The sequence below is a fragment of the Astyanax mexicanus genome, chromosome 21 (genome assembly GCF_023375975.1).
Source record: "Astyanax mexicanus isolate ESR-SI-001 chromosome 21, AstMex3_surface, whole genome shotgun sequence".
NCBI lineage: Eukaryota > Metazoa > Chordata > Actinopteri > Characiformes > Acestrorhamphidae > Astyanax > Astyanax mexicanus.
The window spans coordinates 41,191,552-41,218,954 of NC_064428.1; the positions used below are offsets into that span (position 1 = coordinate 41,191,552).

Genomic DNA, 27,403 nt, shown 5'->3' on the forward strand with positions numbered 1-27,403 from the left:
ACAGTTCATATATGAAAATGCAGCTCAAAATGCTTTACAATAAAGTTAAATAAAATAGAAAAATCATGTAAAACAAGCAATATCAAACCAATAAAAAAAGTTTAAAAGTAAAAAGTGAAGGTTTAATAAAATAATATTTAAAAAAAACATGAAATATTGGAAAATATAGAATAAAATAAAAACATAAGAATAAAAATAAGAATAACAAAGTCAATCAGATATATAAAAATATATATAATCAAATAACAGAAAAGAAATTAATAATAAAACACTAAAATAAGAATAAGTTTAAAAAAACGTTTTTTTGCAGATTTTTTGCTGTTTTTAAAGCTACACTCCAGGTCTTGTGCTTCATCCTGTGAATATTTAGTAAAGCAGCTCATGATGATCTTAATGCATGATTCAGTGAGTCAGTGAATGATGCAATAAAGAAGTTTAACTGTGAAACAAATACTGAATTGAGCACTTAATTGATGCACAGAAGAAAAAAACTGTAACTCTTTCAAATAAGGGTCTTTTTATCAACAGTTTTTACAGAAAAATCTCATGTCTCAACTAATTATTAACTCACAATAGTTGAGACAGTGTTCATTTTTACTAATGTTTTAACTAATGTTTCAATTCAGAATTACTTTTAACATTCCTAAACATTACAATTATGTAACAATTTAACTATGTTTATAACTGTCTTAAGTGCTCTTAATTAACCTACACTTATTGTAAAGTTATAGTAAAAAAACTAAAACCAATTCAAATGTCTTTAATATGCAAATTATCCTGCACATTTCATTACATTTGTTTATACAGTTTAGATAGTGTGAGAAATGGGCTGTAAACCCTTTGGCATTTTCTTAGATTTCGCAACAGTGGCTCAAAATATATGATTTTTAATGTAAAAATAATAAATGCTACTCAAATAGGCCTGTAAATGGATTTTTTCTTTTCAGAGTATTTTCACCTGATAAAACATTCACTACACTGAAGTAGAACGCTGTGGTTGTGTACTGGACCATAACACTAGTGAACAGTTAATAAAAAATCTCAAACATAATTGAACATTTTTACAGCAGTAATAAACATTGATAAATATGTAATTAATGATGAAAATACTTATATTTATAATAAAGCCATTAAAATCAGAGTCTCACATTCCAAACAGATACCAGAGTATAAAACTTAGTTTTCTGTTTACACTTTTCTTTCCACCTTAAAACACACACATTCCACCTTAAAAAGGATGCACATGTGACTGAATAGTAGATGCTTTATGCACATAAAACTAAACCTGGACTCTTACATAAAACATGTTCTGTTCCACCTTAAAAACTGAAAACGTTTAGCTTAAGTTCAGATCTTCAAAAACACATCTTCAGTCTGAAGCCTGTGTGTTGCCACATCAGAATTTAAGGTGGAATAGTTAAATTTGCCACATTTATGGTGCAGGGTAACTGAGCACCATTTAAGGTGGTACGGTTACTTAGCACCATTTAAGGTGGAAGGGTGATTTAGCACCATTTAAGGTCAAAGGGTAACTTTGCACCATTTAAGGTGGAAGGGTAACTGAGCACCATTTAAGGTGGAAGGTGCAATGGTATGGTTACTGGACACCATTTAAGGTGGAAGTGTATCCAAGCAACATTAAAGGTCAAAGGGTAACCGAGCACCATTTAAGGTGGAAGGGTAACCGAGCACCATTTAAGGTGGAAGGGTAACTGAGCACCATTTAAGGTGGAAGTGTAGCCGAGCACCGTTTAAGGTCAAGGGGTAACTTAGCACCATTTAAGGTGGAAGTGTTACTGAGCACCATTTAAGGCAGAAGAATAACTGAGCACCATTTAAGGTGGAAGGGTAACTGAGCACCGTTTAAGGTGGAAGTGTAGCCGAGCACCGTATAAGGTCAAGGGGTAACTTAGCACCATTTAAGGTGGAAGTGTTACTGAGCACCATTTAAGGTGGCAGGGTAACTGAGCACCATTTAAGGTGGAAGGGTAACTAAGCACCATTTAAGGTGGAAGGGTAATTAAGAAACCATTTAGGGTGGAATTATAAATTAAAAACCTTATCTAACATCCTAATGTGAGTGATTTACTGAAAGGAACAAAGTGTATTGAGAAAACCAGCAGATACTACTTACATATAGTAAGGCTTGTGCAGGTGCTACCTTAATAAAGATGCAAACTACCTTACCAATATTATGGTCTGATCCACTTTAGAAGCGTTTGAAATTGTTGGCCTGTTAGAAGATTTTTCCAGGCATGGACACTGTAAGTTGTAATGTAGTGTAATTTTAATATTTAACATTACAGGTAAAACTGGAGATACATTTAGTCTATGTAAAGTAAAAATGTATGTAAAATTGGGAATGAGACTTTAGAATGAGAGATAATGTTGTGTTTTTTTTTTTGTAGGTAAAACTGTAGATACATGGTTTAAACCCCCTAAATATTTACCCATTTAAGGGAAAAAGTAGTGCATCCTGTACAAAGGAGTAAGCTAGAATATAAACCAAACAAAACTTACAACACTAAACTATCCTGACCAAAAAACAAAAATTAAAAACGTAAAAGTGCAGCTTTCTTCTTACCTTACTGAAACTCCATATGGAACAAACCAACAACCTCTTATAAAACAAAGATAGAAACTACAGGTAAAATACCTTAAAACCAAAACACATCCCTAAAATAAAGAGTAAAAACTCATTAAAACCAACTTAGATACCATGCAGGAAAAAAAACCCAACTGAGATTTAAAAACTAAACTAAAAACTAATCTAAAAACTAAACTAAAAACAGCACAAGGTGACAACAATCCTCTGCCTACGGCAGCCATCTTGGATTCCTGTGTTTAAAAACTTGGCTCCTCCCCTCAATTCTCCAGCTAGGCCTCCTATTGGTCAGCAGTTGGTGGGGTGAGCAGCACTTCCTGTGGAGAGAGGAAAAACAAAAGCAAAAAAAACAACAAAAAAAAGAGCGTTTGCAGGAAACATCACTAGTTAAGACTAATTAAGTACACATGTACGGTTTTCCTAATTATTAAAGCTTTTATCTTAACTATTGTCAATTAATAATTAATTAAGACATTCTGTTTTAAATACAATCAGTATACACCACTGTATTAGGGGTGTGAGCTGAAATCTGATTGGTCCCCTGAAGTGCCCATGTCTTGTCACTCATTTTGTTTATGTACAGTAAAAATGTATGTAAAATTGGGAATGAGATTTATTTTTGGCCGAAGGATTATTCAAAAATATAAAATCTGCATTTAAAATTGCAGATTATTTACATATAGAGTAAAATCTAAATATACAAGAATCTATAGAAAATCCATTTAACACAAAAATGGAATTAAAGACTTTTAAAATCTAAATGCAAATATTTTCATATATTTTTTTATATATTTTTACTGTTTTGAAAAAAAAAATGTTTGCAGATTTAATTTAGTTTTTTTGTGTTAAATATTTGGCACAAAATAAAATTAATATATTTTACTGTATACGTTTTTTTTTTAATACGATTAAAATGTTTGAACATGGTGTGACACTGTTTAAATAATACTTAATAATAATATTCTTCTAATAATACTGCGTAAATATTGTGGCCCCCTGATAATTGCTTAATTCCTAGATTATTAATACTTTTATAGTGTACTTATAAATGCCTACAATCAAAATGATCAAACACCTGCAAAAAAATTGTAACAAAAATATAATTATCAATGCAAAAAAATAAGTGTGAATATTTATTTGTGACAAACCTTCAACAAATGTACAGTCAGAAATGTTTTTACTTCAGTAAAACATCAGTAATATCTCAATCAGTAGATAATTATATGTAGTCAATATAACAATATAATAACACACTTAAAATAGATAGATAGATATTTTTATTAGAGATTAACAGAAACATTACATTCTGCAATAAAGCCATGACTTCTTTACGTTCAGTAACACTGTTTACCCTGGTGAGAAAAAAAATACTTCATTGTACTAAAAACATATTGAGAAATGTCTAATTAAGCTTTAAACATACTAACAGATTTATGTACTTACTTAAAATATATAAAAAGTACATTAATATTATGCTTTCATCAAATGTTTGAAAGTAAACTTTGATCATACATTTTAAAAAGTACAATATAGTGTATTTAAACTACACTTTTAGTTTAATGTAATTCAATACACTTCTAAAATACTTATTTCCAAATATACTTTCGTACATTTTTAGCAAAATGTGTTAAAAAACTATTTTTACAGAAGATGACAAAGTACAATGTAACATGAAACTTTTTAGAAAGTAAATTAAATTACTACTATTATTTGAAAAAAATAAAATAAAAAAATGTATAACACGCAAAAAAATTGTAGTGCAGTATATTAAATGTATATTTTTATACCCAACGAAGTATATTATAGGTGTGCTACTTAAAAAAGGACAGGAACAAGAAGCATGTAAATTAAATGTATTATAAATTTACTGTAACATATTTAAAATATAGGGTTACCTACATGAAGTAGTTTAAATAAGTATGTTTAAATGTTAATTAAGTATATTTAAAATAGTTGCATTTTATTACAGTTAAGTACACTTAGCTCAATTGCAAAATGTAAGACATTTGTACTATTTTTATACTGTAATTAAAGTATAATAAGTACAAAAACAGTTGTTTCATTTCATCACTCTTTAAACTGATTAATAATGATGTGGCTACAAGAACATTTTAGTACTTTAGTGCACTATAGCACTATAATAATGCTTAGTGTACTTTTATAATCTACTGTTTGATCACTAGAGTAGACCAGGAAGAATCCCACGTGGACGTCATCGTGAATTATCCAACTCTCCACCAACTCTGGCTGTGAAAAAGAAAGAAATATAAAGAATAAGATGAAGATCTTAATGCTTTAATAAGTGCTAAAAAGATGAATTCAACATTCTTTCCAAAATAACCGTATTTTACGCTGTTTCTGTACCTGTAGTGGAGGAACCCTCGACAGATCTAGTCCAGAAAAGCCTCGTAAGGAGATGAAATTGAACGTTTGTTCCTCAGAGATTGTTCCCCTCCATCCTCACCTCCTCCACCTGTTAAAGGTACATATATTTGTAAGAAAAGTATGTGAATCCTTTGGGATTATACTTGGATTTCTGCATAAATTGGTCATTAAATGTGTTCTGATCTTCTGATCTGACGTCACAACAATAGACAGTCTGCTTAAACTAAAACCACACAAAAATTATATAATCAAGCTCTCAAAGGATCTACGTTCAAGAATTGTTGACCTGAAGCATAAAGCTGGAAAGAGTAACAAAAGTATCTCTAAAAGTCTTGATGTTCATGTGTCCACGGTAAGACAGACGCTCTACAAATGGAGAAAGTTCAGCACTGTTGCTGCTACTCTCTCTAGGCGTGGTAAAGTCCTGTAAAGATGACTGTAAGAGCACAGCTCAGAATGATCAATGAGGTGAGGAAGAATCATAGAGTGTCAGCTGAAGACTGAATACAGAAATCAGAATACAGGCACATGCTCACATTTTTGTTGACAAATCAATAAATACAAGGGCGTAGGAGCGGGCTTGATATTGGGGGGGACACATTTGCCAATATAAACCCAAGCCCATCCTATTGTTTCCTAGAACAACATTTGTGGAAATTACTTTTAATTACAATTAATACATTTTGTTTATTATTAGTTAACATCCAAGTAAAGGTGATTTTACAACCTAAACATGTTACTCCACGTTACAGTTACTGTTGTTAGAAATAATTATGCATGCAATGTCTGAATTATATACATATGACAAAAATGATCAGTTATCACCTAATGTTTAAAATAATATAACAGATTTGTTTATTATTATTATTATTATGTATTGGCATGTCAATTCTGTTGTATATTTAAATCCTGCGCTTTTTTTTTTTACTGAGAGCTCTTCTTAAGATGGTGACATTTTATGTAAAAGAATGTAACTTTACGTTTCATAGAGATTTTTATAAACGCCAGGACATGTGGTCTTACTGTGAAATACAAATGAACAGAAGTCACGTTACAGTAGTGTTTCTCAACCCAGTTCTTATATATTCTACTGCATATTAAAACTGTTCTGCATATCAGAGCTTCCTCTGCTTTAAAGACATTTAATAAAGTAAGTGGTGGTATGATGTGTTTAATACACTGCTGGATATACATAATGATTAATGTAGGCTCTATAGAGGGCTAAAGGGTTTTAACAGGTAAACTCAGTAAATGACTGTTTATTAGCTGATCAGCTGGATCAGGTGGAAAACACTAGTTTAGGGCAGTGATGATCAGGGTTAAAAAACTGCTTTAAACTACAAACATAAAGTACTGTACTAAATTCTGACTATCCACTACATCTGGCTTCTAGATAACTAGTTATCTAAATGAATTTTCGTTCATTATAGCTCACAGTAAGTCCTGTAATCCTAAATTAATAAACACAGTTTGAAAATGAAATAGTGATTAGCTGATCAGGTACAGGGCAAGTTGAACATTATATATATAGTTTATTTTTTCTTTAACGTTGACTTCCAATCTAGCTAATTCCAAAGTTAAGATAACTCACTCACACAGCTGCAGTTTATTAATCACAGTGGGTTTAAACTGTGTTTTGATTCAGAGACGTGTATTTTTAACCAGCTATCAGAAACATATCATCACAGTTGAAGTGGTTAGCCTATCGTTACCTTTCTTTTAGAAAAATCTCCGTATATCCAGATCTGTTTTAAAATCAGCTGAAGCTGTTGCAGCCCGATCCCGCTGCTAAATCTCACAGCGAGGGGGCGGGGCTTCCCCACTAGCACACCGCGGGCCGCAAAACCAGCAAGCTGATTGGCTGTTTCTACTGAGAGGCGGGACTTAATTCCTGAACCGGCTCCGTGATTGGTCCAGTCTGTCTTCTCATTAATAGTACAGCTGATCTGAGCGAAACAATATAATTTTTGGGGGGGACGAATCCACCTGTGTCTAATATTGGGTGGGACATCCCCCCGATTCCTACGCCTATGAATAAATACAATAAGAAAAACATTAAATAAGAATGGAGTTGATGGGAGGACACCACGGAGGAAGACACTGCTGTCCAAAAAAAAAAAACAGCCACAGATTTGCAAGTTTGCAAAAGAGCACCTAGATGTACCACAGCAGTACTGGCTAAATATACTGTGGACAGATGAAACCAAAATTGAGTTGTTTGGAAGGAAAGCACAACGCAAATTCTGAAAACCTCATCCCAACTGTGAAACATGGTGGAGGGAGCATCATGGTTTGGGGCTGATTTGCTTTGCTGCTTCAGGGTCTGAACAGATTTTGCCGTCATCAACGGGAAAAATGAATTCCCAAGTTTACCAAGACATTTTGCAGGAAAACTAAAGACCACCTGTCCTCCAACTGAAGCTCAACAGAGGATGGATGATGCAACAGAACAACGACCCAAAACTATGGAGTCAAAAAAGGGTCATAAAGATTTTGAGTTTGTAAAACAGAAGTCACAAATGTACTGAAACTTGTAACTGCGTTTAAACAACTGCATGCACGAAAATCCAAATCCACAAATTAACTGGAATGTGCAAACTTGAAACAGAAAGTAATATTAATAATAATTCAAATGTGCGAATGTGAAAAAAATATTTTAATTATATATAAATATATATTTTTTAATTTGTAAATCCAATCTCTTGAATGTGTGAATCAGTACTGCTCAAATGGCTTAAGCTGGATCAGACCAAAAATCACATGGAATTTGTGAGGTTGTAAATGTGACAGTAGGTGTTTTTCACTGTGGAGCTAAAAATCCTCTCATTCATCTTCTCTGCTGCGTGTGCGAAGCTCTAGCTGCAGTTGCGAATTTTGACCCTGTTTTGACGCCTGATTGATGGACCAATAGGAAAGCTTTATCCGGACCAATCAGATTACGGGGTTTGTTTAACCAATCAGAACAATGGGTGGGTCTCTGCAGGTCAGACTACTGGGCGTGTCGAAAGTGTGACCGCCATTTTGGAGTCGGTCACCATGCGCCCCCCAGTGGATCAATTTACACTGAGGAAGAAGTTTAATAAACCGATAATATTCATAACTCTACCAATTTTTATATTTTATATTTATATCTACCAATATATTTGTGTGGTTTTAGTTTAATCAGACTGTGTTTGTCTGTTGTTGTGACGTAGATGAAGATCAGAACACATTTAATCACCAATTTATGCAGAAATACAAGAATAATCCCCATACTTTTTCCTGCAACTGTAAACTACTTAAAACTCAAGACAATACAGTTTTCAATAAGATTTCCAGAAATGTGCATACGCAATTCTCCAGAGTAAATGAGTCAATCATTTTCAATACAAGAAACTTCCAAAGAATGTAAAGAAACACTGTTAAGGAACCAAGCATTGCGATATTTCATTGTACGTTTATGATTAAGATCTTAGTAGACAATACCTTCTCCAGTGACACCTGCTGGTGATGGCTGGTGCTCACCTGAACCTTCGACCTCCACTGCAGCGCCACCTGCTGACCAACAAAAGACATCCACAACCATTAATGACCAAAAACGGCATCACATCCTCAAGAGAATGGATTGGATTGGTAGCTTTAATTCATTCACTCTTTTAATAAGTACAAAACCAAAAAACTCATGAGATTGGGAATCACTAAGAGAAACCAAGGAACTTTCCAAGGGAACTCATAGATCACCTTCTCCACCTTCTGCCGATGAAGCTTGAAGGTCTGCAGAAACTTCAGGAACCACTTCAGCGGCAACTGTTGACCAAAGAAAGAAGATCAATTCATGCAAACTTCTAGAAAACTTCACAACGTCATCAATGGTGAACGGTCTAGACCTTCTACAGAAGAGTAGCTTTTCTTCAGGGAATTACCCAAGTCTGGGTATGTTCTATTCAGTGGAGACTATCTAGCATTACATCAAAACACCCATTACAAAAAATAAGTAAGCTTTTAGTTTCCTTTTTTATATCTATCAGTGACATACTAAACGTAATTATACTTAATATATATTTCATATAAAGTCTTATAAGTATGCTTTAAACATAAAACCACTAGACACGTAGTTTACTGAGAGTATACTTAAAGTAAACTAAAATTTGTGTACTCACGGTATAACTTACGTTGCTTAAAAGTATACTTAGAGTACATTACTAGTCTCAATCTAAGTTTTTTTTGCCCATATTAATAAACTAGTTGTATACTTAAAGTGTACTACTTTTACACCCAAAGCATATACTTAAAAGCATACTTTTATATACTAAAATTGGACCAGTCTAGTCCCAAGATGTATTGAAACAGTACACTTACACTTCTACTACAAGTACACTTATCCAAGTATACTGTATACTATACAGCTCTTGAAAAAAAATAAGATATCACTTAAAAATTGAGTTTCTTTGATTTTTACCAAATTGAAAACCTCTGGAATATAATCAAGAGGAAGATGGATGATCACAAGCCATCAAACCACCAAACTGAACTGCTTGAATTTTTACACCAGGAGTAAAGCAGCATAAAGTTATCCAAAAGCAGTGTGTAAGACTGGTGGAGGAGAACATGATGCCAAGATGCATGAAATTAAAAACCAGAATTATTCCACCAAATATTGATTATTTCTGAACTCTTAAAACTTTATGAATATGAACTTGTTTTCTTTGTATTATTTGAGGTCTGAAAGCTCTGCATCTTTTTTTTTATTTCAGTCATTTCTCATGTTCTGTAAATGTGTTGGTAAGGGACAGCAGATTATGATGACTCACCACTAGAAGAAGACTCTGCAGCAGTAACAGATACTTCAGCACTGCGAGTCTGCAGAGTCGGTACATTAAGCCCAGCGATCTTGCTGAGATCTCCGGCTCTCTCCAGCAGTGATTTGTAGGTAGAAATCTCTCTCTCCAGCTGAACTTTGGTGCTGAGCAGAAGCTGGTAATCTCTGGATTGCTGCAGAGCACTTTCCCGAACTGAGGCAAGCTCACCCTCCAGATTCCCAGCCAATCGACTCAGAGCCAGCAGCTGCATCTGCTTCTGCCCCTGAACGTCCACCAATCGCTGCTCCTCGTAGCTCTTCTGCAGAGGAACAGTAAAAACAAGGTAAAATCAGGCGAGTTCTACAAATCTTCCACTCGGAGTTCTGAGCAGAGGCACAGTTTAAAATTACACAGCAGGTAAAGCTCTTCAGCGCTAGTTCTAGCAGGAAACGCCCAGGGGATGGCTCCGCCCCTTCTGTAAAATCTGTAAGGGTCCTGATGCTGTATACCCAGGCCGATGACGGGGCCTACTCCAAAGACTAACTTTACATAAATTGTTATCTAATACATTATTAATTCTATTTGAAATTAAAGCTGATATTATTGCACACTTTCCTCTGGAGTCTTCCTGGTGGAACTCAAAATAGACGACCAGTCGAATAAGGTGTCTACTATTTGGTGTTGCAAAGAACATATAACAAATAACCAATCCCAAACACCTCCAACCAATAACCCATTAAAGAGAAGAAAAACATTGGAGGAAGGAAAACATTCCCACAACCAAAAAGGAACATTAGGGGAATGTTCTGAAAATGCAATTTTGAATATTTTTAGAATATAAAAAAAAAACATCTGACAATGTTCTCAAAACATTCTGAGAATGTTTTCGTAAACTTAAAAACACATTCTTGGAACATAAAGAACATTGAAAAAATAAACATTATGAGAACGTTCCTAAACAATTTTCTGGGAAGGTTATTTTAAAGTTGCAAATAAGGTTAAGTATATTATTGAGAATGTTAGGAAAACTGGACAGATTTAATTGATCGTATATAGCGTTCCCACAACCAAAAAGAAACGTTTTAAAAGAGGTTCTGAGAACATTGAGAAAACTGGACAGATGCACGTTATAAACAAATGTCCTAAACAAAAAAAAAAAATGTTGCAAACAAGTTGAGGGGACGTTCGGGAAACGTTTCCTGTAACCTTACTAAAACATTCCAGAAAACATTCCTACAACCTGAATATAACGTTATGGGAATGTTCTAAGAACCAGATTGTGTAATCTGCGAGTTCAGACAGGGGAGTAAGGGTTGAGTAAGGTGTGGAGTTTTACTTTACCTTCAGCAGCAGAGCATCCAGCTCCGTCTGCAGATTCAGGATCTGTGATTGGCTCGTGGAAATCTCAGCGCTTCCAGTTACGGTAACTTCGGTAACCTTTCCAGTGCCGGTGACGTTCAGAGATATCTGACAAGAGAAACGTGATTTCACAACCTGCAGTGATTTTAACAAACATCTGAGGTTTTGTGTTTAATGAAATCTGTACCTTCTTGGTGTACCAGTGCTCGGTTTCCCGGTGGTTTCTCTCCACGATGGTTTCGTACTCAGAGCGAAGGTCGGCCAGCCGGCGAGACAGATCCACGGCATCGGGTTCCTTAATGTCAACCGTCAGAGTTCCTGCTACCTGCCCACGAAGAGACAACACCTCCTGCAACAGCGATAAAAATCATCTCTTAATCATTTTCTGTTGGGTTTCCTGAGGTTTTAAGGATCAGAGGTCGGAGAAAGACAGCATTTTGTCCTTACGTCCTCAACTTGTGACTTACTTAGTCAACCCTGTTTGGCTTAGATAGAGATAGATAGATACATTATTGATCCCCGAGGGGAAATTCTAGACTTTCAGTATGATGTCTTTTCTGAAATTCTCCCTCAAAAAAGTTCCACTTTTATCTTGTCAACTAACAGAATATTTTCCCCAAAGTTCTGAAGATCATTAAGATGTTTGTTGGTAAATGTGAGACAGGTGTTTTTTTATTGAATCATTAACTCTGACATTAACTGGCAACTTTTGGGATCTCCTGGATGAGTTCTTCATGCCCTTTTGGAGTAATTTTGTTCGGTCGGCCGGTCACTCCTGGGAAGGTTCACCAGTGTTTCATTTGTGTTTTCTTTATTAGTAAATTTATTAGTCTCAAAGCTTTAGAAATTAATGATTTTATAATCTTTTCCAGACTGAAATATGATAAATAATATTGTTTTTTTCTCATCTGTTGTTGAGTTTCTTCAGATGGGGGTTTAATAATAATAATGTGCTGCTTTTTGTTGAGATCTTTTTTCTGCTTCATGTTGTCAGACAGATTCTATTTAAGTGATTTCTTGATTCTACAGGTCTGTAATCAGTAATTAGGTCTGGTTGTGGTTAGTAGTGAAATTGAACCCAGCTAAAAAATTGTTATTGATCACAGTTAAATCCTCTCTTAATAAATTAAATCATCATTTAAAACCACTTTTTGGATTTATTCAGGGTTTATTTGTCTGATTTTAAAGCTTGTTTGATAATAGGAAAAATGTAAGTATGACCATCTCACCTCCTGATGGGTTTTTTCAAGCGTTTCTCGATCTTTCAGTAAAATCTGATAATCCTGTTTCAGAGCAGAATTCGTCAGATCGTATTCTTTCTTCAGAGCCTTCAGAGCGGCAACGTCTTCCTCCACCACCTTCCTCACAGCAAACTCATTCTCATACCTGCACACATTAACAAAGATAAAATATATTAAATTAATGCGACACAGATTAATCCCTGTGTAGTCTTCAAATCCCCTTGTCCTAAAGGTCAAAAATGACCCAAATGAAGACAGTCTGTAGACCTTTTCGGTCTTCAGTTTTCATGGAAGTATAAATGAAGGAAAATTCCAAGCTAAAGAGATTATTTTAGGGGGTTCCTCTGCTGTTAAACATGGTGGTGTTGTATGTATAATAATATTACAGGAAAAAGGTTCTACATAGAGTCAGTTCATTCCCCATAAAACACCAAACCTTCAATTCGCCCATTAACTAACCATCCACCAAATTGCAAACTCTTCACAAGAGTCATCAGGTGGGTTTAAGACAATACAAGGGTTCAAACAGGGGTTTTAAAACTTATGCATCATAATAAAAGTAGGTTTTAATGCCAACAGAGCAGAGCAGAAGCACGGATAAAAGTTTCTTCCTCTAAAATTGCTTCTAATTTTAGTCAAGTCAAGTAGTTTTTTTATATTGTCAGTACTGCATATGGTACAGGACATACAGAGAATTGAAATTACGTTACTCTCCTTCCCAATTTTACAGCAAGTACAGAAAATAGATATATAATATAAAAGAATGGGAGACACTATATGTACAATAATACAACAAGGACACAGATAGACATATGGGAGACAGAAGACAAAGATAAAATATATAATATATATATAATTTTGCTGATTTTGCTCATTTTTCCCCCTCTCCATTTGCTGGAAGCTCAATGCAACCCTTGGCACTGAACGCTTCAAACACTAGTTGCCAAAGTTCAATAAAATCTTTAACATTTTTGCAAAATACAAAATACCTACTTCATTCTGAAATTATCAGCGGCCAGTTTGGTGTTATCGATGGACAGAGTCAGACGTGAACAGTCCTTCAGAAGATCTCTGATCTGTGAGGAACGAATGAAGTAGATGAAATTTGGGCTAATTTATAACCATTGGGTTCAACAAGAGATTGAACCTTTCAAAAAGGACCGAGAAGTCGTGAACCCACCTGGTCCTGAAGAGGCTGTAGTTGGTTCTGGTAGGCCTTCATGTCGTAACTGACCTGCACCTTGTTGGCGGTGAAGCCTCGTAGCTTTTCTTCCAGCTCATGGTTGGCGGTTTCCAGTCTCTTTACCTTGTCCAGGTAGGCGGCCAATCGATCGTTCAGGAATTGGAGCTCCAGTTTTTTGTTAGTGGTGGGCGGTTGAAGACCACCTCCAGAAGACCATCCAGAAGCAAATCTACCACCACTAGCGCCAGCACCACTAGCGCCACCACCTCCTGAAGCCAACCCAAAACCACCACCACCACCTCCTGAAGCCAAACCCAACCCAAACCTGCTTCCCCCAACACCTAAACCTCCACCAACACCAGAACCTAATCCAAACCTTTGACTTTGAAGACCACCACCCAACCCCATCCCCACTGAGTACCCATAGCCAGTCCTCGCACCGTCTCCTCCACCCCAAAACGACCCCGACCCAACTGACCCAACCCTGGAGTAGGACATGGAGCGTGAAGAAGACATGCTTCTGGTTCTGGAGACGAATCAAAAATCTGAAAGAACTTTAGCTTTAGCTAGATGAAGCTTCAGAAACACCTGAACAGGTGTGTTTTATAGCCAGGCGGCACTTTTACTGATTGACTGCTTGGCACGGTGGCCCGGTGCCCACTGCCCGAGGGGTACCTGGGTGGCACGGTGGTAGAACATCGGATTCCCACACCTTGCGCTGGCATCTGCTTCCCTTTGATCTGATCACTTTTGCATATGCAAGTAAAAAAAAGTAATGCATTTGCTTCAAAGATCAATTGAACCCTTGAACATTAAAAAGTTAAAAGTAATTAAACAAACTTTAATGCTATTAGTCACGAATGTGAACCTCTGATCCACTTTTGAGTTTTGAGCATGGGAATGCGTCAAATTCAAAAATTGAGGGCAAGCAAATGCAAAATTCGACTTTCCCACAGGCAAAATTCAAAGTATGAGTTAATAATGCTGTAAACATAGTCTTATCCAAACGTATGTTCGCCCTAGTTCTTGAAATAATTCATGTAATTCTTGACTTACTGAAGTATTTAAATAACGTACATTTACTGAGATGTAGAGATGCACAGGGATATACGAGGAATGTGAAATTTCATATATCATAAAACATTCAATATATGGATAACAGCATCATAACACATGATTTTTTTCTGCACCTCTGGAAAAAATAAAACAGCGATTTTACCAATTGAAAACCTCTGGAATATAATCGTTATTTTTGTAATATTTATTTTAAACAAAAAAAAGTTGTTTTTTTTAAGTTAATGCAGTTTAAAAAATAGACAAAACTTTATAGATTTTTGTTTCTATTGATTTTTGCAAATGTTTGCAACTGTTCTATTTATACTAAAATAAAGCATTTGTTAAAAAAAGCATATTCTTAAAATTAATAACAGATATTTCAATGTTTTTTTATATTACCAAAAATATAAATATATAGCAAAGATATTCTAATATGTTTTGATATTATTTTAGTGCAATATCGATACACTATACAGCTCTGGAAAAAAAAATGAAGGTCGCACTTCAGTTTCTGAATCAGTTTCTCTGATTTTGCTATTTTTAGGTTTATGTTTGAGTAAAATGAACATTGTTGTTTTATTCTATAAACTACAGACAACATTTCTCCCAAATTACAAATAAAAATATTCTCATTTAGAGCATTTATTTACAGAAAATGAGAAATGACTAAAAAACAAAAAATATACAGAACTTTCAGTGCTTTCAATGTTTAAGGATAGCTATAATTATGATGCACAAAAAATAAAAGTCAGAGTCAGAACTGTGTTGTGGAAAATGTTTTATTGACCCCTTATTTAGCTTCAGCCAGACTGAAGAAAACTTACGTAACTTACGCTCTCCGATTTCTTTAGCAGTCATGCGCAATTACGAACACACACACACACACACACACACACACACACTCATATACACACACATACTTACGAAGGTTTAGAGAGGACAATGAAAGGGAGAATATTAGACAGATGTAGGTGCCAAAAGATTAGGAACACCGCTGTACAGAATACGGACAAAAGTATTGGGACACTTAAACATTAAACACACAGGAGCTGTTATACAATCTCATTCTAAACCTGCTTATATAAATAAATCATTAGTTTAATATGCTAATTATGTATTATTGTTTATACCTATGCCATTGTTTAAGTATTGCTGTCAAAAATGGTAAAAATGTATAAAAAATAATAAAAATACATTTGTAAAACATGTCTAAACTTTTGACCTGTTATCTGCGAATAATGATCTCTGGACTATATTAAAATTAACATAGAATTAAGCCTATTTTAATTTTATATACTGAAAACAAATATTTTGTGTCAAGATTTGATAGTATTTTAAAGGAATAAGTAATACTATTATTATATTACATTATTATATATTATAAGTAATAATATTAGTATATGTAGTGATAATAAATATTGATATGTTTTTTTAACATTTAATTTTATTATAATAAATGTGTTTTTTAACTGATAACTTTTACAACTTTTATATTGCTGCCAAAAAAACAGTAAGAGGAAATGAGGGAAAAAATTAAATTAAGTAGTCCACATTTTCAGATATTTTTACTTTTTTATTTGGACCAAGTACCTTTAAATAATTAGACTTTTTAAAATTAATTTAGACTTATTTCAAATTAATTACTTGTTATTATAAAACATTCACATTATGTCAATATTCACTAGTATGTCAAAAAAAATTGTTCGGGTCAATTTGATTGTAAATAAGGACTTTAAATAATGGACATTTTGACACAGTACTTCAAAGCATTTTCTTAAATGTTTTAATTTCTACTTTGAAAATCTAGATTTTAATATCTTAAAACTATGTCAAAATTTTATGGATACTAAAATAATTAAGCAAAAATCATAAACCTATAGGTTTCTTTGGGCTTCAATGATACCTGAATCTGAAAAATGAAAAAGTTGAATTTTAGCTAAACCCATACTTTCACTAAGAACGGTTTTTAAAGGACAACTAAATGGATAGTGGCTGAATTTTATATAACTGTGGTAATAGAACAGAATGAAATGCCTCAATTTCTAGTATGAAATTTTGGGATTTTTTTTTTATATGCTTACAAAGTGTCCCAATACTTTAGTCCATATAGCTTCCTGTAGCAACACTCATAATAAACCTTTTTTACACACTTCGTTTTCTCCGAAACGACTAAACAAACTGTCAACCTGACCGTTAGACTGAACTCAGGGTTGAATAACGAAACGCTAACGTGGCTAACAACGTCCAGAACGCAGCAGAACAAGAAACCAAGGAGTTAGCGTAAATCATGCTCATGCTAAGTGCTAACTCCCACGTGTGAAAACGCTAATTTGTGCAAAAGAGTGTCAACATGGCCTGCTAACATCCAATCACCGCTAGCATGCTAACATCCACTCACTGTTAGCATGCTAACATCCACTCACCGCTAGCACGCTAACATCCACTCACCGCTAGCATGCTAACATCCACTCACTGTTAGCATGCCAACATCCACTCACTGTTAGCATGCTAACATCTCACTGTTAGCCACGTTAGCATTGAAAATATACAGCAGATTTATATGTAGCGGTAATTTATACAGCGTGTACCTGCTAACTCCAGGAGAGATGATGAAGAGATGATGTTGCAGGAGGACAGATGTTCAGCAGATGTTGAGATGTTCAGGTAAAAGTCTAAAGCAGCTCCATAAAGATCATAAGATCTCCACTAATCAAATTTATCAGGATGAATTTGAGAAATTGATTTTTTTTTTTCCTAATTATTATTATTTCTGGCAGCAGAATTTTAACTTTTAGATTTATTGTTTCAAAACAAACTTATTTTCCTAATTATTTTTTAATTGTACTTTTATATTTTGTCTTTGCATCAGAAAGTTTTGTTGAAATATTTTCTTAATTCTTATTTATATTGGATTGAATCTATTTTTTTTATTTAAAAAATATCTTCAAATTATTATTTTGTTGAAATTGTTGAAAATTTAGCTCAGTATCTAAAAGTAACTAAGTTTTCAATAAAAAATAACATAAAATGATGTTTAACTAAAGTGTTAAACTATTATACATTAGTGATCTTTTTATCAATTTACTTATTGTTTTGCAAACAAACAATAATTTGTGTCAAAATGTAACAGTATTTTAATTACATGACAATAAATGTAGTTTTACCTGCTAAAATGTTTAAATCTGCTGCAAAAAACAGAACGAGGAAATGAGGGAAAAATTTAAGTAGTCAAAAATTTTTTTTAGATATTTTTACCTTTTTAATTTTTACTTTTAAATATTGAATCTGGACTTTGAATTTAAAATTAATTATTTGTTGTCTTAAAACTTTAATGTTTTTACATAATAAGTCAAATATTTCTGAAATTACTGAATTAATTTTGCAAAAATAAGTAACTTTTTTGACATATTAGTGTATTAAAGTTTTTACGTTAAATTTTGTAAATACTGCTGCCAAAAAAGAGAGGTTTGTAGGGACTTCTGAGAACTTTCTGTTTGTGGGAAATAACAAATATGGGTCCCAATTTTAAGTTTATTACTAAATGTAGAGCAACACACACTCTCAAACTCTCATACACACACTCTCATACACACAGCTTAACTTAACATCTTAAGTGTTGCATTAGCATTAAAACAGAATAAATTACATACAGTCGATACAAATCGTTGTTCCATCGATTTTCCAACAGTGTTTGTTCGGATTTCGCGCGTTTCCCACGTTCTAACTGTAGAACCTTTGCAGATGTTGTAGCTTCTTAAAAACACTACTAAAACACACTAAACTCGGAGCTTTTGGACGTTTAAATGTATAAAAGTTCACAAGAGGATAAAGGAAAGGTCCGGATCTCCAGTACTTTTAAGAGTTTAGACTCTTGTGGGTTCTCCAGTTTAACCAGGAGCTAGAAAAGTGCAATCAAACAAAAAGTTTACAGACATTTTCAACAAACATCACATGCCCACCCCCCCGGAACTGCGTTCTCAAAGCCTTTCAGAACCTAAAAAAACTACAAGAACCATGGAGGAACACATCTGACCAATCGAACAGACTAAAACAGGCCTTTGCCCAATCAGCAGCTGGCTGTTAATGCATCTAACCAATCAGAACTTCAACCGATTCGATCTTAAACAACCCTGTAACCAATCAGCAACCAATCATCTAAATCTAAAAGCCTACGACCAATCAACAGCTGGATTTAAGGCCAAAGGTGAGCATCAGTGTCAGTTAGGGAGATTAGCGAGCCAAGATTTGTGGTGGATATACTGAAAGTTCTCTTTAGAAATAACCTGCCATAACATTAAAACCACCTCTCTAACATTGCGAAAGTGTCTTGTGGTAACTGGAGCGCTAACGCTAACATTGGCATCAGATACTTTAAATTAATGTAGCAGCAAAAAACTCATTTCTACAATTGAACCAGGTTAGTCAAGATGCTAACAGAAGGTTTTAACTGAGTTAAAGCTATGATGCTAACAAACACATTAGCCCAGCTCAGCAAGGTTGGGAAGGTTTAGCTGTGATGCTAACAGCAGACCTCAGCAAGGATGATGCAGGTTAACCACAATGCTAACAGCCAGCCATGGCAGGGCTAGAGCTGCAATGCTAACAGCCACAGCACCCAGACAGCAGAAAAGCATGTTAGCTGCAATGCTAACAGCCTGGGCAGGGTTAGTGCCACAACGCTAACAAACACAGTAGTTAAGCTTAGCCAGGTTGGTTCACAATAGTTAACCATGGTTATAGCTATAGCCGGACTTGGAAGGTATGAATCAGAACAGGTTAGCCACAATGCTAACAGACACAGCAGCCAGACTCTTAAGGTTTGGAGCAGGGTAGCTGCAATGCTAATAGTCAGCCTTGGCAAAATTGGAGCTACAATGCTAACAGACACAGCAGCTGGACTTGGAAGGTATGGAGCAGAGCAGGTTAGCCACAATGCTACCAGAGGCATTAGGGTTAGGACACAACTTTTGGCCTCCAGAGGGGTTAGCGCCACAATGCTAACAAGCATAGCAGGCAGACTTTGAAGGTTTGGAGTAGGTTAGCTGCAATGCTAATAGCCAGCTTTGGCAAAATTGGAGCTGCAATGCTAACAGACACAGCACCTTAACTTGGAAGGTACAGAGCAGAGTAAGTTAGCCACAATGCTAGTAGCCAGTCTAGGCAGAGTTAGTGTCACAATGCTAACAGACACAGTAACCAGGTTTAGCAGGATTAGAGCACAACGTTTGGCCTCCAGAGGAGTTAGCGCCACAATGCTAACAGGCATAGCAGCCAGACTTTGATCATCAATGTTATATAGTGTATAATCACTTTCCCAGTGAATATTTGACAGTGGTTTTAATGTTATGGCTGGTTAATGTATTAGGTTAGTGTATCCAGTGCCCCCTGCTGGATGTTTGCAGAACATAAACCATCATGCTGATCTGTTTGGGGTCGGTTTAAGGAACTTATTATTTCAATAGAAATTAATGCAATTCATGCTTTGGCCTTGTATAAACCAAAAAAACATTCACGTTAATCGTTCGGATATAAAATAAATTAATTCAAAGTCATTAATCCATCAGAATATGCACTACCGCACAGTAAACAGTGTGTATTCACATGTAAAGAGTGTCTCTCTATGTTGTTACATTTAAAAAATGAAAGTAATTATCAGTGATTTCCAGTTTTTTCTGTTATGTTGTGTTCGACACCATGTACACACATCAGAACTGGTAGCATCAAAGGGTCAAACGCAAGGGCGGAAAACACCTAGCCTAAACACTGCAGTGTGTTAGCTTCAGGCTAACATCCCAGATAGCAAAATTCTGATCCAAATGCTTAGCTCACATCCGAGCTAAGTGCTGCATGTGTCAACGCCCCGGATGCCAAGTATAATATAGAAATCAGCCAGAGAAGCATGTGCAAACACTCTGGTTGCCAAGTATAATAAAGGAATTGGCCCGAGTCACTCAAGCCAACACCCCGGTTGCAGAGTATAATGCAGCAATCGGCCCAAGCCACTCGTGCTAACTCTCCGGTTGCCAAGTATAATGTAGGAATCTGCCTGAGCCACTTCTGTCAACACCCCAGTTGCTGAGTATAATATAGGAATCAGCCCGGAGCACTCATACCAACACTTCGGTTTCTGAGTATAATATAGAAATTGTCCCGAGCTGCTTTTAAAAATGTTTTGGTTGGCAAGTATAATATGGGATTTATCCCAAGGTGCTTGCGATAACACCCCGGTTGCCAAATATATAATATAGAAATTTTCCTGGGCCTCTCTTGTTCGGTTACTGAGTATAAGTAACATTCTGCATTGGCTGATGTTGAGTCAAAAATAAAAAGCAAAAATCACTTGGGCCATTTCCGGGCCGAACACATCAAACCAGGCCTGAGTTGCATTAATTCCAACTTAAAACTGGGCATTGATCTGATTCTGATCCAAATGCTTGGCTCACATTCCCAGATGCCAAGTATAATTATAGAAATCGGCTCAAGCCCAATGCGCCAACACTCTGGTTGCCAAGTATAATATGTGGATCTGCTTGAGCCACTTTTGTGAACACTACGGTTTGTGAGTTTAATATAGGAATTGGCCCGAGCTGCTTGTAATAATTTTCTGGAGTATAATATGGAATTAATCCCGAGGTGCTTGCGCTAACACTCCGGTCCCAAGCCACTTTTGTTAATACTCCAGTTGCTAAGTATACTATAGAAAATGGCCGGAGCTGCTTGCAGCACCACCCCGGTTGCTGAGTATAATATAGGAATCGGCCCGAGTCACACTTGCCAACACCCCGGTTGCCGAGTACATTATAAGAATTGGCCTGTGCTGATCTTGTTAACACTCCAGTTGTCAAGTGTAATAAAGGAACTTTTGCAGAGCTAATTGTGCCTACACCCGGTTACAGAGTATAGTATAGAAAGTGGCCCAAGCTGCTCCCACCAACGCTCTGGCTGCGTAGTATAAAATGAGAATTGGCCATAAAACGCTTTTCTCAAAACTCCGGTTGCTAAATATAAACAACATTCTTACCAATTCTGCATTGACATCAGCCGATTCTGCCGTATTTTAGCCAAGCTCAGGACAATTCCTTATGCTATCTGGGATATTAGCATTTCGGCTAGTGGTTCGATTAGGACACTTAGAAGCACAGCAGCTTCTGTTTACTATTGTACTTTTCTATAATGATGAATTCTCTAATAATGCTCTGAAAAGGTCACTCTATTGTAAATTACAGTATTACATCCATTACATTTCCTCCACATCATTAGCATAAAAGGAAGTAGTTTTCTGTTAATCTAGCCGTAGTTCAATTCATAAAAACACTCGATCATTCCTGGCTAAAGTACGGGATCGATGAATGGATGTCTGTTCATGAAGATATTGGCAAATTCGTTGGGTGTGGTCTCTTTATCGTGGGTGTGGTTATGTAATGTGGGTGTGGTCTCCTCTATTTGGGCGTGGCTGCTTTTTTAGGCGTGCCCTGTTTCTTGGTTTGCCACAGCTGTGCAGGGATGGTGAAGGCGTCCACGCTCATGCTAACGGTGCGAGACGGCAACGCGCTGAACTGCTTCCTGTCTGAGCTGTACTTGTAAATGGCCTCCACGGCGGAACAGGAAATGGCACGGGGGCCGACGCCGCACAGCCGCTGGAGCTCCTCTGATTGGCCGTCCAGGGTGTAGATGGCTCGGAATTGACAGTTGTTGTCGCGGAGGAGGATGAGGAAGTGGTTGGCCGAGCTTTTTTCCATTTCCTAAACAAAGAGAATGAGGGGTTCGGTATAGAAATGATTGAATTCAATACTTTAAACATTTTATTCACTCAAACTGATGACCCTTTTTGTTCTATGGGCCTGATTTTATACTCTAGGTTTAGTTATCTAGACCCTTTTAGTTCTATGGGCTTGTTTTTATACTCTAGGTTTAGTTATCTAGATCCTTTTAGTTCTATGGGCCTGATTTTATACTCTAGGTTTAGTTATCTAGACCCTTTTAGTTCTATGGGCTTGTTTTTATACTCTAGGTTTAGTTATCTAGATCCTTTTAGTTCTATGGGCCTGATTTTATACTCTAGGTTTAGTTATCTAGACCCTTTTAGTTCTATGGGCTTGTTTTTATACTCTAGGTTTAGTTATCTAGATCCTTTTAGTTCTATGGGCCTGATTTTATACTCTAGGTTTAGTTATCTAGACCCTTTTAGTTCTATGGGCTTGTTTTTAATTACTGGGTTCAGTTCTCTGGACTTTTTTCAGACGCTGGGTTCGATTCTCTGGACTCTTTTTGTTCTATGGCCTTGGGTTATTCTCTAGGTTCAGCTTTCTGGATCATTTTGGCTTCCCACTATGGGCTCGTTTCAGACTTTAGGTTTAGTTCTCTAGACTCATTTTATGCTTATTAAGTTTGGCTTCTAGACTCTTATTGTTCTATGGATTTGCTTTTTGACTTCTGTTTGTTCTGTGGACTTTTTTAGACTCTACATTTGGACCCTCTGGACTCCTTTTGGATTCCTTTTGGTTTTTGGTTTGGTTATTTGGACTGTAAGTGATTTCCACCAAAAAGAACTCTGTTCTGGAACTGGTTCCCTTCCAATTTGGTGGAAGAGCCCTATGTTTGGACTCTGTTTGGTTCTTTAAATCCGTTTGTACTCTGGGTTTCAGCCTCTGGACTCTTTTTAAACTCTTGATTTTAGTTTAAGGACTATTTCTGCACCATGGGCTTGAACTTCCTGACTGATTTGTTCTATCAGCTTGGTTTTCAGACTTTGGCTTGGTTTGGTCTTTTGGACTGTTGGTGCTTTTCCACTATGTTTGGACTCTGGGTCTTTGGACTCTTTTAGACTCTAGGTTCAGTTATGTAGAGCCTTTTAGTTATATGGACTTCGTGACTGACTTTGGGTTCAGTTCTCTAGACTCATTTTTATGCTCAGAGTTTGACTTCTAGACTCTATTTGGACTCTTTTGACTCCTTTTGCTTTTTGGTTTGGTTATTTGGGCTCTGGGTTTCAGCCTCTAGACTCTTTTTAAACTCTTGATTTTATTTAAAGGACTATTTCTGCACCATGGGTAGGGCTGGGCGATATGGAAAAAAATCTTATTACGATATAGTTTTTCATATCAGCCGATATCGATATGTATCACGATATAAATCAAATCACTTTCTGTTACACTTAAAGGTTTCTTTTTTACTCAGAAGTGACAGAATAAGGGAGTTATGGCCAAAATCACTAGCAGGCTCAGAGCCTTGTGGACAGACACTAGGATGTTAACATCTTGCCAGGTGGGTACAGCTTTTAAATTAATTTTAAAAAGGGGACAAATATATAAACTAAAAAATATGTAAGACCCTTTACATTATATGTCTGTTTAATTTAAATTGCAATAGCACTTTATTTTTTTTTAATAAAATTATATTTAATCAAAAGATCATTCCCCTCCCTGAATGCAGGCAACTACATAAAGCAAAATACAAGAGTATATCACAGTGTTCATTTTGACAGGTGATTTTGATACAGTCTTAGTCTTTTCACTAAAATGTATAATAGTTTTAGTTACATTTTAGTCTATCGGATATTATTAGTTTTAGTCACATTTCAGTCTAGTTTAATTTTGGTCATATAAAAAGTATGTATTACATATGTTTTACTGTTTTTCTATTTTCTATTTGTTGTAATTTTAGATTATTTACTGCTTATGTTTTTTTTTAATAAGAGCCTTTAGGTTTTTTTTACATTTAAATTAAGCTAACATTTAAATATTTTAAAGTAAGTGACCTGTAATGGAGGTGGGAGGAATAAAGTCAAGTTTCTGAAATGATCCACTTCTACTGCAGTACAGATTTATACTAACATTACTGGCTTTCAGTAGACTAGACTTACATTACTTAAGTGTATTTAAAACTCCAGTTCAGTAACAGCAATGTTTAGCTCAGTTCAAATACAGCTAGACAGATTATATAATCTTCTGTATTTAGTAAAATATCCAGCATAACAGACTCTCTATCTGTTAAAAACTAAAAACACAGACAGAGGAGAATTCTGCCCTCAGGGTTTTCTAACAGAAACAGTGAGAGTTAGGAAAAAAGATGGAAAGTGCTTCCTTTCTGTGTGTTTATATACTAACCCCTCACTCGTGCTGAAGTTAACCTTAATTTACACGAAACGTGGATTAACACGGCTAACGTGCGTTACCCATTAGTTTATTAGAATGTAAAAAGCAGTGAAAGCATCTTAGCTAATGATGACAGATTGCACAGATCCCTTTTACACCGTAAACATCGCTAACTTTAAACTGGAGACAAGCTAATCTAACTAGCAGCAAACAGAGCAGCGTTACCTGCCTTCAGAAATCTGAACAAGCTCACCTCTCTAAATATCTTGGAGACGCATGCCTCTTATTTAAGAGGTGAGTTTTCCAGTGTAGCGCCGCTGAATAGTATAAATGAAGTTTATCCAGTAAATGGGAGAGAAGGAGCCGCTGTGTGAGGAGTTCAGAGTGGAGGGGCTCGGGGGGTGGGGCGGAGGGGGATGGTGGAGAGGGGAGGGGAGGGGTTGTACTGGGCTAAGCAGCAGTTCAGCGTGCTGCCTGATCTCGTGCTGCGCCTGTTCACAACGCTACTTAAACGGGAAATAGAAAATTTAGTTTATCGAATTTCTCGCCCCGACTTATCGCGATATATAGTTTCCTCGATAACTATCGATATCGTTTTATCGCCCAGCACTAACCATGGGCTTGAACTTCCTGACTGATTTGTTTTATAGGCTTGGTTTTAGACTTTGGGTTGGTTTGGTCTTTTGGACTGTTGGTTCTTTTCCACTATGTTTGGACTCTTTTAGACTCTAGGTTTGAACCTCTAAACTCTTGATTTTATTCTCAGGACTTCTTGGCTCATTTTAATCTATTTATTCTTATTCTTGATTCTTCTTGCTGCTTTTCTGTGAACCAGCCTGTGTTTTCACAGTTTTAGTAAAACCAAGAATATGTCACAGAATTATTGGGTTACATAAAGAACATAAAAAAAAATCCCACTGGGAATTAACCTTTTGGGTTAAAAAAATAATTTTCTTTGGTGCAAAAGCACCGAGTGTTTAAAACTGCACTGATGTTATTTCATTGTTCATCACCAATTTTTTTTTGTTGTTGAGAAAACTGAGAACATCACCAGAATGTACAAAGCACTGCGCAACTGTATTTTTAATTATGAAGAATCCAGATTCTCTAGAAATAGTCAAGCAACATTTGTAAAACCCAGAATAGAAACACTATATTGTGGTTTTAATAGGATTTTACACTTATTTACCTCAATAATCTTGTTCTTCTGTCCCTCGTTGACTCTCCCGGCGAGGCAGCAGCGAGAGAGGGCGCTGTGTATGATGAATTTGTTGGATTTGAAACTCGGCTCTTTAAATAGTTTGGGGCCTAAAGGTAAAGATATAAAAGCTGGAATTAATGATAGGTAGTCCCACAGATTCAGAACATGTTGCTATTGTTAACTTTCAATGGAGGTTTACTCACTGTTTCTTTTAAACTCAATTATTAAAAGGGGTTTGAAAGAGTCTATCCTGCTTTTGATGGAGTAACTGTCTCTACTGTCCAGAGGAGAAATTGTACACAATTTTCGAGATCAAAAAGTTGACTTCCCTAAGCCTGGTATTAGGAAAAAATGGTGACAATTTCTTCATGTTTGTTCATCTGCTCCAAATCGTCCAATTCTTTCGGTAGTACTTCTTCTTCTACAGGTAAAAAGCAAGCTGTGTTTTTGCATTTGTACATCTGTGTGAGCAATGGGTGCAACCTAACATACTGTAGTTAAACACAGTGTTTGATTAAAGAGGTGTCCTCCAATTGTTGGGATGATTTGAGGAGTTGTGTATGAGGTTGACTCTTGTCACCGTCAAAAATCTAGTCAAAAGTCTTAATTCTCTAGAAACTAAAGACAGTTACTGCCAACAAAACCAGGATAAACTTTTAAAAATGATCTTGAATTAAGGAGAAATAATGAATCAGGAGTAGGTGTCCAAAAACTTGGTCCATATTCTGTTTGTATATAAAAAATGTAGGATACTGTGAGGACATCCTCATATAAAATAATAAATAAGATGAATTAATAAGAAATACATATGCAGTGTTAGCCTTTACCAGTGTACTCTGGGATTGATGCTGGAGAAGAAGCATTGGAACCGTTTTCCCAGTCTTTATCTCCGTTCTGATTGGACGGACGGCCCGGTGACATCAGCTTTGATGGCGAATCAGAGGTGCTTAAAAACGAGAGGAAAGTAAACCCGTTATAAACATTTAAATTCATTGGTTTATAATTGTAGATTAATACTAAATACTAAACTCATCCAAAATATGAAGAAAGGCATATAGAATTATTCAGTCAGATTTATGAGGTAGAGTCTCCTGGAATTCAGGCTTTCAGTTAACAGCTGTGCTGAACTCATCAAGAGTTAATTACTTGAATTTCTTGTCTCTTAATAAAGTGTTTGAGAGCATCAGTTAAAGTAAAGTAGTGAAGAGGTAGAGTTACAGGTATACAGTGAATAGTGAATATTTGAGTAATGTTCTAATCCAGATTATGAGAAGAAACAACTACTCAGCTAAATAAAGAACAAATCAGTCAAAGGTCAGTCAATCCAATAAAGAAGAGTTTCAAGTACTTTAAAAGTGTCCTCAAGTGCAGTCACTGCAAAGACCATCAAAAACGTTATAATGATTAAACTGGCACTCATCAGAACTCTGTTGTACAGGATGAGTTTATCAGAGTTTCCAGCCTCAGAAACAGCAAGTTAATAAACAGCTCCTCAGATAAG

The 27,403-nt window shown here is 35.8% G+C and overlaps 2 protein-coding genes across 6 annotated transcripts in view; both read right to left on the reverse strand.

Annotated features, from left to right (window-relative positions):
• Window positions 1-3,865: 3,865 nt before the first annotated feature.
• Window positions 3,866-14,612, reverse strand: LOC103026766 (keratin, type I cytoskeletal 47 kDa-like). The gene is made up of 10 exons (XM_022674444.2): window positions 13,549-14,612; window positions 13,362-13,444; window positions 12,357-12,513; window positions 11,315-11,476; window positions 11,110-11,235; window positions 9,781-10,087; window positions 8,711-8,776; window positions 8,456-8,524; window positions 4,970-5,078; window positions 3,866-4,852 (listed from the first exon to the last, which is right to left on the reverse strand). The coding sequence occupies exons 1-9, from the start codon at window positions 14,065-14,067 to the stop codon at window positions 4,996-4,998; spliced, it is 1,572 nt and encodes a 523-aa protein (XP_022530165.2). The 5' UTR covers window positions 14,068-14,612; the 3' UTR covers window positions 3,866-4,852; window positions 4,970-4,995.
• Window positions 14,613-15,368: 756 nt separating this feature from the next.
• Window positions 15,369-27,403, reverse strand: part of LOC103027056 (calmodulin-regulated spectrin-associated protein 3) — a 35,876-nt gene continuing 23,841 nt past the window's right edge. For 3 of the 5 annotated variants that reach the window (XM_049469405.1, XM_049469404.1, XM_049469403.1), the window contains 3 exons: window positions 26,730-26,848; window positions 25,891-26,009; window positions 15,369-22,349 (listed from right to left, as the gene is read on the reverse strand). In XM_049469405.1, the coding sequence (XP_049325362.1) occupies window positions 22,047-22,349; window positions 25,891-26,009; window positions 26,730-26,848 (541 nt within the window). In that variant the 3' untranslated portion in view covers window positions 15,369-22,046. Of the gene's footprint in view, window positions 22,350-25,890; window positions 26,010-26,729; window positions 26,849-27,403 lie in introns of those variants that run through there. The other 2 variants (XR_007427934.1, XM_049469406.1) reach the window with 2 other exon arrangements.